This window comes from Schistocerca serialis, chromosome 3 (assembly GCF_023864345.2).
Source record: "Schistocerca serialis cubense isolate TAMUIC-IGC-003099 chromosome 3, iqSchSeri2.2, whole genome shotgun sequence".
NCBI classification, from domain to species: domain Eukaryota; kingdom Metazoa; phylum Arthropoda; class Insecta; order Orthoptera; family Acrididae; genus Schistocerca; species Schistocerca serialis.
The window spans coordinates 229,517,090-229,535,189 of NC_064640.1; the positions used below are offsets into that span (position 1 = coordinate 229,517,090).

Sequence of the window (18,100 nt, forward strand, 5' to 3'; positions counted from 1 at the left end):
TTTACAGCTTGAACATTTAGCTATTTTTAAACATAATCACCACTTCTGTCAATGCATTTTTGTAGACACTGTGGCAATTTTTGTATGCCCATGTCATACCAGCTCGCTGTCATGCTGTTCAGAAAGTTATGAATCTCATCTTTCACCTTGTCGTCAGAGCTGAATTGCTTTCCGACCAAATGTTCTTTTAACCTAGGGAACAGGTGATAGTCAAGGGCGCGAAGTTAGGACTATAGGGTGGGTGGGTGATTATGTTCCACTGTAACTGTTGCAGGAGAGCAACACTTTGCCGAGTGGTGTGTGGGCGAGCATTGTCATGGAGAATGTGTACACTCTTCTTAACATTCGCCTTCTCCGGTTCTGAATTGCCCGTTTGAGTTTTTTTCAGAGTCTCACAGTACCTGTCAGGATTAATTGTGTTCCCAGCGATTCAGCTCTGCGACGAGGTGAAAGAAGAGGTTCATAACATCCTGAACAGCATGACGGCGAGCTGGTATGACACTGACGTACAAAAACTGCCACAGCATCTACAAAAATGCATCGACAGAAATGGTGATTATGTCGAAAAATAGCTAAATGTTCAAGCTGTAAACTAATGTAAACCATTGTAGGTATAAACAAGTGTATGCACTTATAAAAAAATAGGAGACCTTACTTTTGGGATTAACCTCGTAGTTATTGAAGTGACTTTCCTTAAGATTTCCCTTTGAATAGCACATAGTGTACAAACTGACACAGGACACTGAACTGTGGGGAGCAGCAGTTACCGATAATGCACAAACTGGTAATCATAGAAAGCAAAAATGTACCAAACTCATACTAATAATAGTTACACTCAAGATCACTACTTGGAAGAAATGCAGAACTAAAATTGGCCAGGAGGGGCTTCTGACTTAACTAACATGTAACAACAACTAATTTAAAAAATAATATCACAATTATACTGTTTATACTCCCATTTAAAGAAAGATATCAGATTTCTTTAGTAGCAATAATATTCCAATTATCTTTCTAATGTGAGAAGAATATGGTGGGGACCCATATACTGGTATAATATAACTAATCAAACCCTATGATTATTTCAGTTGCAAAATTTAATTCGACTTAAGTTAATTCTTAGCTCCACTTTTAATAGTTTATGTTTTTACTTTTCAAGACAAATTGTTCAACACTGGGCTCAATTAACTTAAAAAAAATTGTTCACAATAGTAATCAAGGCTAAATTATGTTTCATATAAGTTTAACTTATGTTCCTTTTTCATCACCGGTGAAGCATGTATTTTAGACAGTAACATTTACACAGTCTTCCACAGATTTTTTTGGAAAACAATACTTTGCACTAAACTGAGAGCACTTTAGCAAATTCTAATTAACTTCAACTCTTGCTAATCCTTGCACATTTGACAAACATAAATAAATCATTAATTCTTTTGAAACAGGATACTCGCTTTTCTGAACACTTAGGAGAGGATCCTGCATAGGTTCATGATCAGGATAGAAGATATGGTTCCAAACACAGATTTATAGCACTTGGATTATTATTGAAATCACTCACACAAATTAACTGGTCCATGCATACATATCTGTATGTATGAAGTTCATGGAGCAGTGGCGAAGTTGTGGTGGCAAGCAACATGGTGGCTAACTGTACTCACGGCTCTTCATGTTTGATTGCTCTATGAAATTTTTTCTTGGCGGCAGATTTTTAATGTGTTAGAGCTATTCCTTATTGCCGAGAGTACCAAGCGACTGCCAAATCCACATCTGAGGCAAACTTCCTTGCAAAGTGGCTTCCAGTTGCCTCCCTTGGCTCTGTTTATGTGTACCATGCAACACCTAGCTACTGACTACATACCGTTCACACCAAGGAGCCGCCCAGTTTGACAGCCAAAACCACCTTTTACATCACACCGAGCCACTTACGTTGCGGAGGGACTTCTCTACATCTTTTACATTTTACAGTACAAGTGCCCTAAGCATGAACGAGCTTCCAGTACACATTGCTTGTCTTATAAACTTACACATATTATAAAATTTCATTATTTTAAATGATCATTTATCTTTTCCTGTCACAAATCAGTGATCTTAACTAACAAAGAATAAACACTTCGTAATTACAGATACAAAGTTGCATAATATAAACCTACTTCTAATCATTGTAAGTGGTACAACAGGAAGAGAAATTTAAATATCTCATGGCACATATTGATAAAAATGGACTGGGCCAAACAGAAGTAAAATATAGAATACTGCAAAGCAGAAAAGTGTCAGGATGTAAGATTTTGTGGGATAAGAATATTTCCAACAGCAAATGGATATTAAATGCAGATCTCAAAAGAATGCTAATAGCTGTGGAAATGGATTATCTGCGTGGGAGTGCCAGAATATCAAGAATCAAAAGAAAAACCAATGATGATGTAAGAGCCGGCTGGAGTGGCCGTGCGGTTCTAGGCGCTACAGTCTGGAGCCGAGCGACCGCTACGGTCGCAGGTTCGAATCCTGCCTCAGTCATGGATGTGTGTGATGTCCTTAGGTTGGTTAGGTTTAATTAGTTCTAAGTTCTAGATGACTGATGACCTTAGAAGTTAAGTCGCATAGTGCTCAGAACCATTTGATGATGTAAGAGCTAGAATGAAGGCAAATGATACAGTGATAGATAGAACTGAAAGAAAATCATTGAAATGGTATGGACATGTGATGAGAATGCCAGATCATTGGTTGCCAAAGAAGGTTTATGAATGGAAACCAACCGGTAGATGTAAGCATGGAAGACCACGACGTTCTTGGACAGACCACATAAATGGAGTAATGGAACATTGCAGCATCGACAAGGAAGATGCGCTGGATAAAGAGACTTGGCGGAGGATAACAGGAATACAAGATGATAATGTTATTAATTAATCTTTGTATTGATTAATCCTGTAATAATAATAATAATAATAATAATAATAACAACTGTATCTGAAGTGAGTGATCGTTCAACATGAAAATTAGTCTACTTTGCTTATTTTTATTCGCTTATGTCATATGGTATTATATTTTGGGGTAACTCTTCGCATTCTGAAAGGATATTTTTGGCTCAGAAACAGGTGGCTTGGGCAATAAGTAGTGTGAACCTCTTGTTGATCCCTGTTCATGAGTTCTGTATTTTGACACTGGCCTCTCAATATATATGTTCCTTACTGTCATTTCTTGTTAACAATATTAGCTTATTCCCAAGAATAAGCAGCTTTCACTCAGTTAATACTCTGCAGAAATCAAATTTGCATTTGGATCAGACTTCCTTAACTCTTGTGCAGAAAGGTGTGCAGTATACTGATGCATCCATTTTCAATAAGCTACCACAAGAATTCAAAAATCTTAGCAGTAATCCACGCGCTTTCAAATTGAAACTGAAGAGTTTCCTCATGGGTCACTCTTTCTATTCTGTTGAGGAGTTCCTTGAAAAATTAAGCTGATTCTTGTTGTATTATTGATTGTGTTTACTTAAACTTATGGCTTGACTTTTTTGGGCTTCATAAACATTTTATTTTTATCTGTTATTACTTTTATGTTGTAATTTCATGTACTGTCACGTTCCATGACATTGGAGATTTGCTCCTCAATTTGGCCCTACAGAACTTGACATGTAAATAGAAAATAAAAAAATAGTCAGCAGCTGGGGGCAGCCATAACATGAAATCCAACTGCAGGTGGTTGCGTGTGCCACATTCTCAATAGTTTGTGTCTGCAGTGGGAATACTAACAGCCACCCGGTGTATCAGTCAGTCATCACAAGTCAGTACTCATACTTACATGCAACTGGGAAGGGGGACTATGAAGTCCAGGTGGATTGTGAAATTTGTGCCTCTGGTATGCCAAAACTTCCGAGCAGAACTCGTACGTGCCGTATCACTTTGCACTTCTGGCAGGGAATGCAGGTCTGAGTACACATACAGCAGTCCTTTTCTGTACCCAGTCATACAAAATGCTACATTACTAGCACCCTTGTAGCCAAGATCTGCAGGTGGCTGAGTCCATGTAGAGTGTCGAAAACCTGTCATTGCAGAAGGACAGGCACATACGGCCACTGTCGGCCTGCTGACTCATTGCAGTATATCAGCTCCTCAGTGCCTGGCAGTGGAGTGTGAAGCAAGTGCAGGGCCATCTTGTCTTTCAGCAGGTTCTTTTAATCTTCATCATCTTTTTGTGATGCTGCCAGCTTGGTGAAATCCACAGGTGTGGAAATGCTTTCCTCCATAGATGAAACGTCGGTGGGGAAATTTTTAAAACAGCTTGCATATTGTAAATTGCAGAATAAAATTTAGTTGGTGGATTTGTGCTGGGGGATAGTTAGTTGGTGGCTGCAAAAACATGGAAGTCAATGGCCAATGGTATGTACACACAGGGTGTTTAAAGAAAAGTGTCACATATCCTTACTGGAGGCTATATTGGCCAAAACTAAAAGAAAAGTTCCTGTAATGATGTGTCAGGAAACCAATACCACTTGAAATAAGAGTCAAGATGACTTCTTATTCCTATCTGTGTGTTACTTAGAAGTGGATGCTATAGCCAGTATTGCATGTGGTTACCACACATCCTGACACATCATTCAGCTCTTCTTCGCAGTGAATATGCTTTCTTTCAAATACACCTGACTCCATTTGGATTGTGTCACATGCATGCTCCTGTAATGTCTGCACATTGTTGATGCCTTTGAATGTTTCCATAACCATAAATTCAATGGATTCAGTTCCAACAAAAGGGGAGGCTCTGCTACCAGGCTTCTTCGATGAATCCATCACCTCTGGAATGATGTGGTGGGATACTCTTACACGATCTCCAGAAAATGGTGTGGTACCCCATCATGCATAAACCACAGTTGTTGCCTTTCTGCAAGGGTAACATTCCCCAATAGTGCTGGTAATTCATCGTACAGAAATGGGTGATACACAGCTCCTGTTAAATCTGTCTGGCAAAATGTATGACTTATGAATCTGTCACCAACATATACTGAATCGGTCCTGATGCCTCATCCCCATGGTTTCTCAAGGATTTGCATCTGACTACTTGTGCGTATTGTGATAATTTGCCGTCTCTCGTGAATCGTGCGTTACCTGTAAATAAAATGCAGACTGTGAACTGCAGATCTTAAGTAATGTGTTGTAGAAGTCAATGGCAGAACTGTTATCGAGCCATGTGGTCTGCTGGTTGAAGAGCTTGCCTGCTTCATGTATGATAGGGATAAAGTCACTGCTCGTGCAGGACTGAGACACAAGAGTATGGTTGATACAGCAACTCTTAACAGCCCATCTTTCAACCGATATTGGTTTCCGGACATAAAATTACAGAAACTTTTTTTTCTGGTTTTGTCCAAAACTAGCTCCTGTAGGAATATGTGACACTTTTTTTTAAACATGCTGTGTAGGGAAGGCATGCCCTTCCACCATGAACTGGAAGTTTCTAATTCTTCATGAGCCAATAAAAATTCTGTGTAAAATGGTGGCCAAGAGTGCTGCTTCTCTGTGACCTTCTTGGAGAATAAATCTAGGGGTTGCCAGTACCTATTTACATACTGTTGCAGGACAGCACGAACAGTGTGGGATGAGGTGTCTGAGAAAATTTCTAGTGGGGCATTGGTGATTGGATGTGTAAGGAGGGTTGCTGGCATGAGACCTGTCCGGCAGGCTTCAAATGCTGACTGTAGTTCTTCAGTCCAGTGACAAGAATGGAACCATGCACTTTGTGGCAGGTATGGAGTGGTGTCTGGGCCTCAGTAGCTCAGCGTTAAAAACAATGGCAAAAGTTTATCCCCAAGTACCAACACACTTCATGCATCATTTTCAGGACTGGGTAAGTTGGAAGTGCATTGATGCACTCAGCTGGCAGATATGCACTGGTTGCAGAAACCCAATATATCAGGAATGTTACTTCATTAGCACCGATTGCGCATTTAGCCAGGTTTATGAGATTTCTGTATTCAACTATGCATAGATGTCTTTCCTCTTCTGAGGCTGTGGATGCCACAAATACATCATGTACGTATGCAAAACATTTGTCCAATCCCTACAAAACTTCATTGATAAAGTGCTGAAAATCAGTATTATGAGAAACCAGTCCAAAGTTTTTTATCCACTCGACGACTAGTTTTGGGCTGAGACCCATTTTCATATCATCATAACATTGTCAAAAATGGTATTTCTGAAGACGTGAAAACCATGTCAAAAATGTGCAATGAATGGTTACAGCACATACCGACAATTCCGCATGTTGGAAGTTCATAAAAGTGCTGAACAGTCTATGCCACTTTCTGTAGGCCATACGACAGGTATGGGAACTCAAATAATCCAGAGGCCATAGCTATTGCAGTTTTATGGATGGCCTCTCTTGCAATAGGTATTTGATAATGTTTTTGCTAGACCTAATGTCAAGAAAACGGTGCACTCAGTTAGTTGGCATGCAAAATCTCGGATGTGGCATATAGGATACTGGTTGGTAGTTGTCCAAGTAAAGCCAGTACCCACCAGAAACTGCATTGTAATGGCTACCGCTAAACATCGTGCTAGTTGCCCAGGCTGGTGCTGTTGGCAGACTTGAGTGCTGGATGCGGGAGGCTGCTGTTGTCGTTTCCCACACAGAAACATGGCAATCTGCACCCATGTGCTTTGTCACCCATTCATTCTGGTCTGGCGAGGGCAAGGAGTACATGCTGCATCATCCAAGTGATAGCGTGCTGTCTCGTCATCAGTATGCACCAAGGGCTGTGACCTGCCATATCAACATGTCAAGATGCTAGTTGATGTCATCTGGCCTCTCTCTGGTGAGCATTGTGTTTTAAATGTCACACAGTTCATGTGTGCTGCTGGAACACTCTTGAGGTGGTTGTTAGCAAGTAACTAGATTTGTCGGACAGACAGAGTCACACATGGGACGCATGTAGGACTGGTGGTGGCCACTGGCACGTAGCCAGCAAATGATGCCAGGATGCCCGAACACATGCGTTTCTGACAGCACGACTGTTGCAGCTCTTGTAGTTGCACCGTAGGTTGTCTCTCTGCTTCCGGCCATGTGACAGCTGCATCTTGTTTGCTATTGCAATGCAGCCATGTCTTCCATGTGCTGCCACTGCTGGTCACACAGTAGTTACTGCTGCTGTTGCTGATTTATCCGTTGTTGCTGGTGATGTAATTGTTACTGCTGCTGTTCTACTTGTACTTGTTACTGTTCAGTGACACTCCTGTTGGGGTCACGACTTTGTTGGTACTGTACACTTCACCTAAAGATAAGACTTGTTATTGGTCTGTGGAACAAGATAAACAGCTACTATCACATACAGTACATAGTCCATTCACATTAATGTTACCACCTGTTAAAAGCCTGAATAACCACCTTTTGCAATGCAAACATGCAGGAAGAGAATCGGTGTGATTCTGGAAGGTACCAGCAGGGATGTGGAGCTGTGCTGACACCAGTGCCATGGCCAGCTGCAATAAGGCTTCACAGTTGAGGATCCATGATGAACAGCCCGATCAAGGTGGTCCCACAGATTCTGAATTGGGTTCAAATTCAAGGGGTTTGGTTTCTAGGAGAGTATGATAAAATCATACTGATACTCTTCAAACCAAGCATGTACACTGCAAGCTGTGTGACATGTTGCATTCTCATTCTGGTACATGCCATCATGCCAAGGTAAAACAAGCTACATGTAGGGATGGACATGGTTCCCAAGGGTAGATGCATACTTCTGTTGATCCATTATGCCTTCTAGAATGATGAGATCGCACAGGGAATGCCACAAAAACATTCCCCAGACCATAATGCTCCCTCCTCTGGCCTGGACCATTTAGACAATTGTTGCGGTGCCATACACACCAACGGCCATCTTTCCAATGGTGCATAAAACATGATTCATCTTAAAAGGCCACCTGTCAGAACTCAGTGGATGTCTAGTTGCAGTACTGGCATGCACATTCCAACCTTCATGGGTAGTCAACTGCAGTCAGCATGGGTGCATGAACTAGGCACCTGCTGTGGAGGCTCATACACGGCAATGTTCTCTGAATGGTCATTGAGAAGCCACTGTTGGTAGCCCCGTGGTTCATTTGATCAGTCAATTTCTCAACAGTATTACGTCTATTCGACTGTACACATCTCCCAATCCATTGTTCACTCCTGTTGTTTGTGGCCTGCGGTGCACCATAGTTGCCTCGGCACCAGTTTTGGATAGCGACATTAATGTGACCGCACAATGTATTATCGCCCCAGTTATTTTGTGTAATGCACACCTGACAACTGCACACACTGTTCCTCATCCTGTGGCAGTTAATAATCTGCTGACTGCTGGAGAGTACTGTTTTCCTGGTGTTGGTTGTTCACGACTTTGCCAATGAATAAGTGTGGAGTGATCTGTCAGCTGTTGTTCTGGAGCTAAGAGCTCTGGGCATGCTGTGGTGATTACCCTGGAGCACTCTCTCTCTCTCTCTCTCTCTCTCTCTCTCTCTCTCTCTCTCTGTCTCACACACACACACACACACACACACACACACGCACACACACCTCAGTTGTATTAGGCTGGTCTGAAAAGTCAGTGGTGCCTACAGTATCAAACAAAAGCATTCCCAGTGGTTCCGGCGATCTGCTGGCCGGTGTTCACACCCAAGCAACCAGCTGATATTTGGAGGATTGTTTTCTAAGAATTAAGATTTAAAGTCCTTAACAGAACATTTACAGATTCACTAAAAATTTATTTTAACGGAAAGAGAATGTTACTTGTTTCCTGGAACACTGTTTTCATAATCACTGTCGTTTGTAATCTGCTCTGAAAACTATGCATTTTGGCTTTATGAATGTACATGTTTCATAAATGAGAGAGGTTTTAGAATATTGGGTTACAAAGTGGATTTCCTGTGCTGAACTAAAGTGTGTATCATGGTATTATGCCATCAGTATGTATATGACAGTCTGCACATTGGCATCCAGAAGAGTAGTAAATAGAAAAACTACCTCTACGCAGACTGTATAAATGAAAGTTGTAGCAAATGTATCAGGTATCTCTCCTAAGAGTCGTCACATGCTGTTCTCTGGTGTTATGGGAGATATCTGCAATTTTGCTTTTGCAATGTGTAGCTGGATTTGACCCAAACAAATATTGCTCATCACATCTTCCATGCAACATCCAGTTTTGATGGAAAGTAAACTAGTGTTCAGGACCGCTTTCTTGTGTCCAGGTTGGGGGTGGGCTTTTGACATTGAGTGAAAGCAAAACTGGAGGCTTGACACTTGTAGATATGTGGAGTGACAATTTCAGACATTATGCTGGCCACTTGCGCCATTTGAGACCACTCAGTTCTGCAGCAGGACATCGCTGCTAGTAGTAGTCCAACTTATCTTCTGTGCATGCTTCACTCTAGCCCTTTCTGGAAGGTTCCAGACACTGCCTTTGGATCTGTATAAGCAGAGCACCGTGTCAGCTTCGGTAGTAGTGATTTTAACTCTTGATGATGAAGGTGGTGGAGACACCTGTCGAAAGCTCAAGTGTTTTATTTGAAGTGACACGGATTGTAGACCAAGAAGATTTTATTGAATCAGGCAACCACAAAAGACTCCGAGGAAACTTAAGTAACTATTGTTGCTGTGATGAAACTAAAAGTTCATTTGGTTGCTGATAGGAGAGTCCCTTGTGGTGTTGGCTCACTTGTTCATTATCCAATGTGGGTGTCAAGTCAAGATGGCGCAAACACAGGAACAAAAGGTCTTTAATTTTTCAACAGGACGAAAGGCAGTCGAACTGATACTTGCATGTAAGAATATTTAGTAACAATGAGCGACTTCAATGATGAATGGCTGTGAGTGATGTAAAGCTCTTGCATTGAGATTTTGGCCTACAAGATCACTCGATTTCACAGTATATGACTTTTTCTTGTGTTTGTGAAAGACTCTGTCTATGTGCCTCTTATTCCAACACCTTTGGGTGCTCTGTGACACTGCATAGCAACAGCAGAAAATGCAGGAACCCCAAATAACAGTAAATTAATAATAGATGGAACAGATCCCTGTGGTGAAAAGAACAAGTCAGGACATTGTTAAAGAAACAACAAAAACAGCATACCAGATTTAAAACAATGCAAGATCTCCAATATTGTCAACAGTTTACAGATCCTTGTAACTTAGTGCAGACTTCAATGCTTTTAATAGTTTCCACAAGGAAAACGAGTGCTATTGACTTGAGATCTGAAGCTTCCATAAGACTTTTGACACCATTCAAGCTTCCATAAGACTTTTGACACCATTCCTCACAAGTGTCTTCTAATCAAATTGTGTGCCTATGGGGTATTGTCTCATTTGTGCCACTGAATCCACGATTTCCTTTCAGAAAGGTCACAGTTTTGAGTGATTGATGGAAGTCATCTAGTAAAACCTTCCCCCGGAGAAGTGTTATAGACCTTTTGCTGTTCTTAGTCTACATAAACGATTTAGGAGACTATCTGAGCAGCCCTCTTAAATTGTTTGCAGATGATTCTGTCATTTACCAAACTAGACTAGAGTAAAGTTATCAGAAGATCAGAAAGAATTGCAGAGTGATTTAGACAAGAGATATATGTATGGTGAGCTGCAATTAATCATGATCAATAAAAAGTATGAGGTCCTCCGCATGAGTACTAAAAAAAATTGTGTTAAATTTAGAGATTGTCAGTTCAACTAAATAGCATTCAATTAGAAAAAAATTAAGTTGGGACAATCACATAGAAAACGTTGCGGAAAGCAAACCAAAGACTTCAGTTCATTGACAGAATACTTAGATACACCAAATCTACTAAAGACACTGCCTACACTACACTTATCCATCCTTTTCTGAAATTTTGCTGCATGGTATGCGAGCCATACCAGATAGGATCAATGGAGGACATCGAAAAAGTTCAAAGAAGGGCAATTTGTTTCTTATCTCAAAATACAAAGGCATTTTTCGATGTGGTGAAATCTTTTTACGAAATTTCAGTTACCAGCTTTCTCCTCCAAATGCCAAAATACTTTCTTGACCCTCACTTTCTTAGGGAGAAATGATGATCATGATGAAATAAGAGAAAGAAAGCTCACACAAAAAGATTTAGGTGTTCATTTTTGCCCAAGCGCTATTTGTTATTACAACAGCCAATGAATTATCTGAAAGTGGTTCATTGGACCCTCTGTCAAACACTTAAATTATGAATTACAGAGTACGCATGTAGGATGTAGGTTTAGAAATGCTCATAAAAGTATTGGACAAGTATGACTATCACCTGGATGTTTGTTGTGTGCTTTGTGGAGAGCACAATGAACATTTGTGGAAGGTAAATGAAAACTTCAAACCTAAATGCAATTGTCAACAGAACCACAGGTTTGTATGTGTATGTATTTATGTAAAAGATATACCCTCATAAAATTGGATGGTTCTACTGAAAGAAAAGACTTAGTAGTCATATGCATAAGTTAAAATATACTCCAAATTTCCATATTCATTCATGTAGCAAAATATTTGTAAACATGTAATAGTGCGAGCACCGAAATTGAAGTGTTGTTTTACTGAAACTGAAAACAATCACTTTGGAATAAGCACTGATCAGATTTTTAGAATACGTTGAATTTCTGATGAATTTATTGCCCATTTGTATAGCTTCATAACAAACATTTAAATGCCTTTATTCATTGTGAAAAACCTTTGCTAAATCGTAATTTTTTCATGCAGGTGGGAAGTTGATAATAACTACTGCACAAAGGTTATGACTTCACGCTTGTATAATCCACAGAAGAGTACTAGAATTTTAGACCTTATTGATGCAGCAGTTTTTGATTTCCTGATTGACAATGGAGATCGACATCATTATGAAGTTTTTGATAATGTTTCTAATTCAATGGTTTTGCTTTTGGATAATGGAAAGAGGTAATGTTATGCAAGTTATAGTTTTACATACTAAAACATTATAAAGTTCCACATTCTCTAGAACATCTCCTTTTGCTACAATCATTACATGATGGTAATTCTTTCCAGTTTTGGACACCCAAAACAAGACCATCTGGACATACTAGCACCTTTGTACCAGTGCTGCATGTAAGTACTTGCTGCTAAATTATGTAGTTTTATCAGCCACTACATTAAGAGGTACAGAATGCTTTTACAGTAATAATTAGTAACTTTCAACCATAACTTTTTGTCCTACACACAACTCATTAACATCTTTTGAGCGACAATGCTCTCATCATCAGGTTGTAAAATGGCTCTTGAGATTAAAATGCTAAAAGGTTGAGTTGTGTGTAGGACAAAAATTACAGTTGAAAGGTACCAATTGTTACTATAAAAGCATAACAGCCATTACTTCATATCCATAATGAATTATATTAAACAGAATGCTTTCCTTGAATTATTTCAAAAGATCTACGTAGCTGATGATCTTGGAGGGAATTGTAGTTGACAACTTATTTTAAGTCTAGTACCATGATTATTTCAAACTGTGCAATTGCCAGGTTTTTTCCCTTTGTTATAACAGAAATGATGTTTTAAATGCAAATGTGAATTTTGGTTACAGAAATATCGTAAAAATTTTTATTTTTTAATGAAGTACTACCTATAATTTGCTTAGCAAAGAGTTTAGTCAAGTATTCTGAGGCAGATAAAGTATATTGTGAATTACGAACCTATTATTTGTGTGAGATAGTACATGATGGTATGTTATCTGTTGGAAAATTTTGTTACGAAACAATGGAAACTCCTGGTTGAAATATCAACAATATTATATTCACCATATAGAGGACCCATTGAGTCACAGACAGTCACAATGAAAAGACTGTTCCACATTATAGCTTTTGGCCAAAACCTTCATCGAAGAAAACACACACACACACACACACACACACACACACACACACACACACACACACACACACACACACACACACCTCAGCACACATGACTGCTACCATTGGCAGCTTGCTTCTAGTATTGCTTATCATTCTGGTTGGAATTGCCAGTAGTAGCAGTCGTTTGTGCATGAGGTGTGCCTGCTTGTGTGAATGTGTATGTGTTTTCATTGCTGAAGAAGGCTTTGGTGGAAAGCATAATGCACAACTGTCTTTTTGTTGTGCCTGTCTGTGACTCAGTAGGTCATCTCTACGGTGAGTAGCGATCTAGCCTTCTCTAAATACGGTTAAAATTTTTTTATAAGTTGTTATTGACTTTTGAATTGCTAGTTGTCTCCACCACTTCTCCATGTAAGGCTCAATATTCATTAGTTAGGTCTACATTGGGTGAAACTCATCATTCCAAACTGAGTAATCATTACCAGTCTTAGAATGTTATAAAGTCTATACAAGTTAGTTCTAAATACAAGGAGATATCAACAAGTTGCCTTTTCCCCCCCCCCTCCATCCCTCCCCCCCCCCCCCACACACACACACACACTTGAAGTGTTGGGACATCTCACATTGCTTATGCCTGATGGGTTATATGGCTTCCTTTGGACACAACATATGGGAATTTAAGTCTGTCAGAAGACAGAGGAAACAAACAACTTCTATTTCCTCATTTCCAGCCATCCAAAGTGCTGAGAAAGTCAAGAGAAAAGTAAGGTAATAAGAGAAATATCATTGCTAAAGTGACTGTTGTACTGCAGTGGAACATAGGCAGTCTCAAAAGTTCAAGACACGTGTAAAGGACCGGAAACTTGTGCCTCAAGAAAGACCACAATGCTTGTGTTTGCAGGATAAACACTTCAGAATTTCAGGCTGTAAGGCTACCACCATTGTAACTTTACAGGAAACAGGGCTGTGTTTGCAAGTGGCTCAACCAAATCAGCTGTTGTCTCACTTGATCTTGATATTCAGGCACAGGATCGGCCCCTTGGGGGGGGGGGGGGGGTAGAGTATGTTAACAGTCTCCCTTCCCTCTCCCTTCCATGGGATAGCTCATCACTTTAGAATTCAAATTCAGGAAAATATGGCATTTGAAAAGCATTTTTTGAAAATTTCAGAATTACATTTTTCATGCAGTTGATCTGAGATCTGTGATAGCAACAAACTCCCACAGCTTGGACAACATCAAAACTTAAATAATATAAAACAGGAGTGTGAATTCACCACCATCAGTATTTCGCTTAACACTAAGATTGTGAACACACGACACCAGCCCATGGCTACATGAGTTTGTGAATGAGGGAATGCTGTTTCATTGTTTTTTTTTTTTTTTTTTTTTTTTTCGCCTACGTTCAAGAAGTTGATTTTCCTGTCCTTTTTGTTAACTTAGTGCTGGATTCATCCCCCTCACGTAACTGTGTGTGGTTTGTTTGTCCTATCTGTGGATGGATTCAGTATCAGCTGTAGCTGTGATCGGTCTGTCAATGGGCACTTTTTCCTGTCATAAAAGTTCTCTGCAGGCTGCGAGGATGGAAGATCTTCCATGTGGGAAGAAGCTGAAGGTATCCTCTCATAAACATAGTTTATAGTTTTTTAGAATGCTTTGCCATGACTCCTGGTTTTCACCATACAGCTTTAACATGCAGCAAATAAACAAACACTTTTACAGCTACAGTATTTACTGGCAATGAGACATTAGTACAATTTAAATCACTGGATTGTTGTGTTGAGGAAAAATTGAAATCCACAAGAAAATAAGCAAAGAAGAAGGAACTGATGCCTGAAGTTCCAGGTGCAATTAGTGATACTTGATAATAATGTGCGTAAGTTCAGAGTTTTCCATCAAAGTCTATCACCTGTTTTCGAAAACTATTGACAGGGTCAAAGTTCTGGGGCAGTACAGCAGAGTGAAATGACAAAGTTTGCAGAGTCCATCGGCAGTGGCAGCAAGGTGACAGTGGTGTAGCATAGCTGGCAAAGATCAGGTTGGTTGAGGTGACTGTCCAAAGGGAAACTAACTCCAGCCTGCTCTGTTGCTAGTTATATCGGCTTCTCTCTAGCTCCACAAATATCACTGTTGCATGGCCAATGGTCACATGGTATAGTTAATACCACATGAGTCCAAACTGTCTGACATATGATGAATGTGGTCTCTGCCATCAGTGTATCTTTGTCCATTGAGGGCAATAATATAAGATCCCTTTGCCCCAAAGATGCCTAGTATGGCTGGAAAACTCTTTGGTGTCTTGCATCTGGTCGATGTGGTCTGGAGGTGTAGCTGCTGATAACTACTGCATAATGCTGCTTTCCACCAGTGCTGGAGATGGTGATGAATATTTTCTTCTGCCATTTCCACATCTGGGCATGTCAGAAACTCCCATGGTGCTGGAGCTGAAGGACTGGCTTCTAGATACAGTTGTGCTGGAGGCAGTTGTCCTGCTCTTCCAGGCATTGACAATGACTCATTGCACACAGAAAATCTTTGATGGAAGAACTAGTTGATATGTCACCAAACCATTCCCATCAGGGTTTGTAAAGTGGCCGCTGATGTGGGACTAAGGAGCTCATTGATTATATCAGTGTGATTTCCTGTTGCTTTGACCATTGTTGTCCATAGAGAATTTTCATCTGTGGTGGTTTCATCTCCATAGATGATCCCCTCATTTAGTTTTCCTGATTTTGGTTCCTGTGTAGGTGGTTGAAACCTGTGGTGATATGAAACAATTGGGGCATGTTGTAGAGACCCCTCGACCAGGATGTAGCGGTGATCTACATCCCATAGGTCAGCTGTAGTCATTGGTGATAGTCTAGCATCATAGAACTCACTTGTTGTTTGATATCGTGCAGAGTAATAATTATCAAACCTTTGTCTTTTTTCTTTAAACTAGTGCACAACACGCCTCAGATACCCTGAATGGAAACATAGTGTGGCATGTTGTGTGTTGTTCTCGCTGTGATTGACATGGCGAAGTAACACTTTACACTGAAAGTGTGTTTACTGAGCATACATGAAGTACATGCGGAGCTGAACTACCTGCCTGAGTTCTTATATTTATACATACTCAGACTATTCTAGTAAATTACAATAGTCCCAGAACACTACAGAAATTACAAAATTTAAATAAAAGTGATTGCGGAAGGCAGGAACTGCATCAGTGACATGCATGTCATCAGTCCATTAAACATTGAAGGAAGATGCAGAGCACATCAGTAACTGAGATACAGTACAGTACTTAATGGCTGTCTTTACTCTTTGTAATCATACTTTCTGTGTGGTGAAATTCTACAAGAATGTGTTCCACAACACCACATATTTATTTCATTTGCACCAGTGTTAATTTTTCCATTGCAACTGATCTATGTTTCTGAGAACAAAATGATGATATTCTGTAGCCTTACTAGTGATGGCTACCAAGTGTTTTGGGAGGAAAATCACTCACATGTGAAGGACAAGTTGATTAAAAAGGAAATAAGAGGAGAACACTGAGCTATTCTGGCAGGGATTGTGGAGGGACAGTTCAGAGGAGTCAGTGTGGAGGTAATCTATGTGACATGAGTCGTCAAGTAGCTGTTGAAATCACTGTATTGTGTTTGGCACAAAGCTCTGCAGATGAGTGTTCCGTTTCATCCTTGGACATAGTTTGGTAGTTGACGTGCATCGTACAGAATTCTGCATAGTGGCTATTATGAACATGTAGTTAAAATTACTGTCTTTGCTCTATTGTGGACGTAGTTCACTTACGTTTTACTTGTAGCTGACTGATCCAAAGCAGTATTCAACATTTCCAAAACTTTGTTGATTTTATTCCATTTTTATTGCAAAATTCAGTAAAAATTCTCTGATCTATTTTTAAAACAAGTCTATGATTACCTCTTGTAAGCACACACATGTAACCTTGACAGCCGTGGATGATTCTTGAAGTCTGCTGCCAGGTACCAGATGGTTTGTAAATGTAAGTCCTGTGATAAGAAGTCAACTTTCATGATCCTGATTTTGAGCTTCAGAAGATTCCCCATAGAACATGCCAGTGTTCAATTTGCCAATCAGGATATACAAAAATTAAATGACAAAATATTGCCAAGTGATATTTTGTGTTACTTGTTAAAAACATTTGTTTGTATGGCACAGAATTTGCATAGGGAATCTCAAGTAATTTGGTATCAGAGATCATGCTGATAACTGATTTTCACTTTTTCTACTGAAAAGAATGCAGTGCCAAATTAAGAAAGCCAGGGAATGTTCATCATGATGCAACATTCTCAGAGTGGAGACTAATCACTGTATGTGGACAACAGGGATCAATATTGGAGCTGGTGGTTTTCTTGTTATATGTAAAAGAACTGTCATTGCAATCTAAGGTACTGAAATAGTTCTCTTTCCTGACAGTGTCAGCGTTATAATAAACCTAATAAGGAAACTTCAACACTGAAAACACAATTAACATCATTTTGTTGAATATGAATAAGTGGTTCTCTGCTAACTGACTGTCATTGAACTTAGATTTTAAAAGTGCTGCACAAGGCCTGAGCGCACCACCACATCTACATCCACATCTACACAAATACTCTGCCAGCCGTTGTATGGTATGTGGTGGAGAATACCGTGTGCCACTACTAGTCATTTTTGTTCCTGTTCCACTAGCAAATAGAGCAAGGGAAAACTCTGTACGAGTCCTAATTTCTCTCATCTTTACAGTCCTTACTGGAAATGTATGTTGGTGGCTGTAGAATTGCTCTGCAGTCAGCTTCAAATGCTGGTTCTCTGTACGTTCTCAGTAGTGTTCCTCAACAGGAATGTTGCCTTCCCTTAACTGATTCACATTTGAGTTCCAAAAGCATCTCCGTAATATGTGCATGTTGTTCGAACATACTAGTAAAAAATCTAGGAGCCCGCCTCTGAATTGCTTTGATGTCTCCCTTCAGTCTGACCTGTTGCAGATTTCAAGCACTTAAGAATGGGTCATACTAGTGTACCTATTGTGGCCTCCATTACAGATGAACTTCACTTTCCTAAAAGTCTCCCAATAAACCAAAGTTGACCATTCGCCTTCTCTAGTCAATCCTTAAGTGTTCATTCCTATTCGTATCACTTTGCCTAGATACTTAATCAACATGATTGTGTCAAGCAACACACTACCTAATGCTGTATTTGAACATTTCAGGAGTATTTTTCTAACTCATGTGCATTAACTTATATTTTTCTGCACTTAGAGCTAGCTGCCATTCATGACACCAACTA

General features: G+C 39.9%; 1 protein-coding gene across 3 annotated transcripts in view; it reads left to right on the forward strand.

Annotated features, from left to right (window-relative positions):
* Positions 1-18,100, forward strand: part of LOC126469962 (glycosaminoglycan xylosylkinase) — a 111,183-nt gene that overhangs the window by 82,091 nt on the left and 10,992 nt on the right. For all 3 annotated transcript variants that reach the window (XM_050097379.1, XM_050097376.1, XM_050097377.1), the window contains 2 exons: positions 11,702-11,896; positions 12,005-12,064. In XM_050097379.1, the coding sequence (XP_049953336.1) occupies positions 11,702-11,896; positions 12,005-12,064 (255 nt within the window). The remainder of the gene's footprint in view (positions 1-11,701; positions 11,897-12,004; positions 12,065-18,100) is intronic.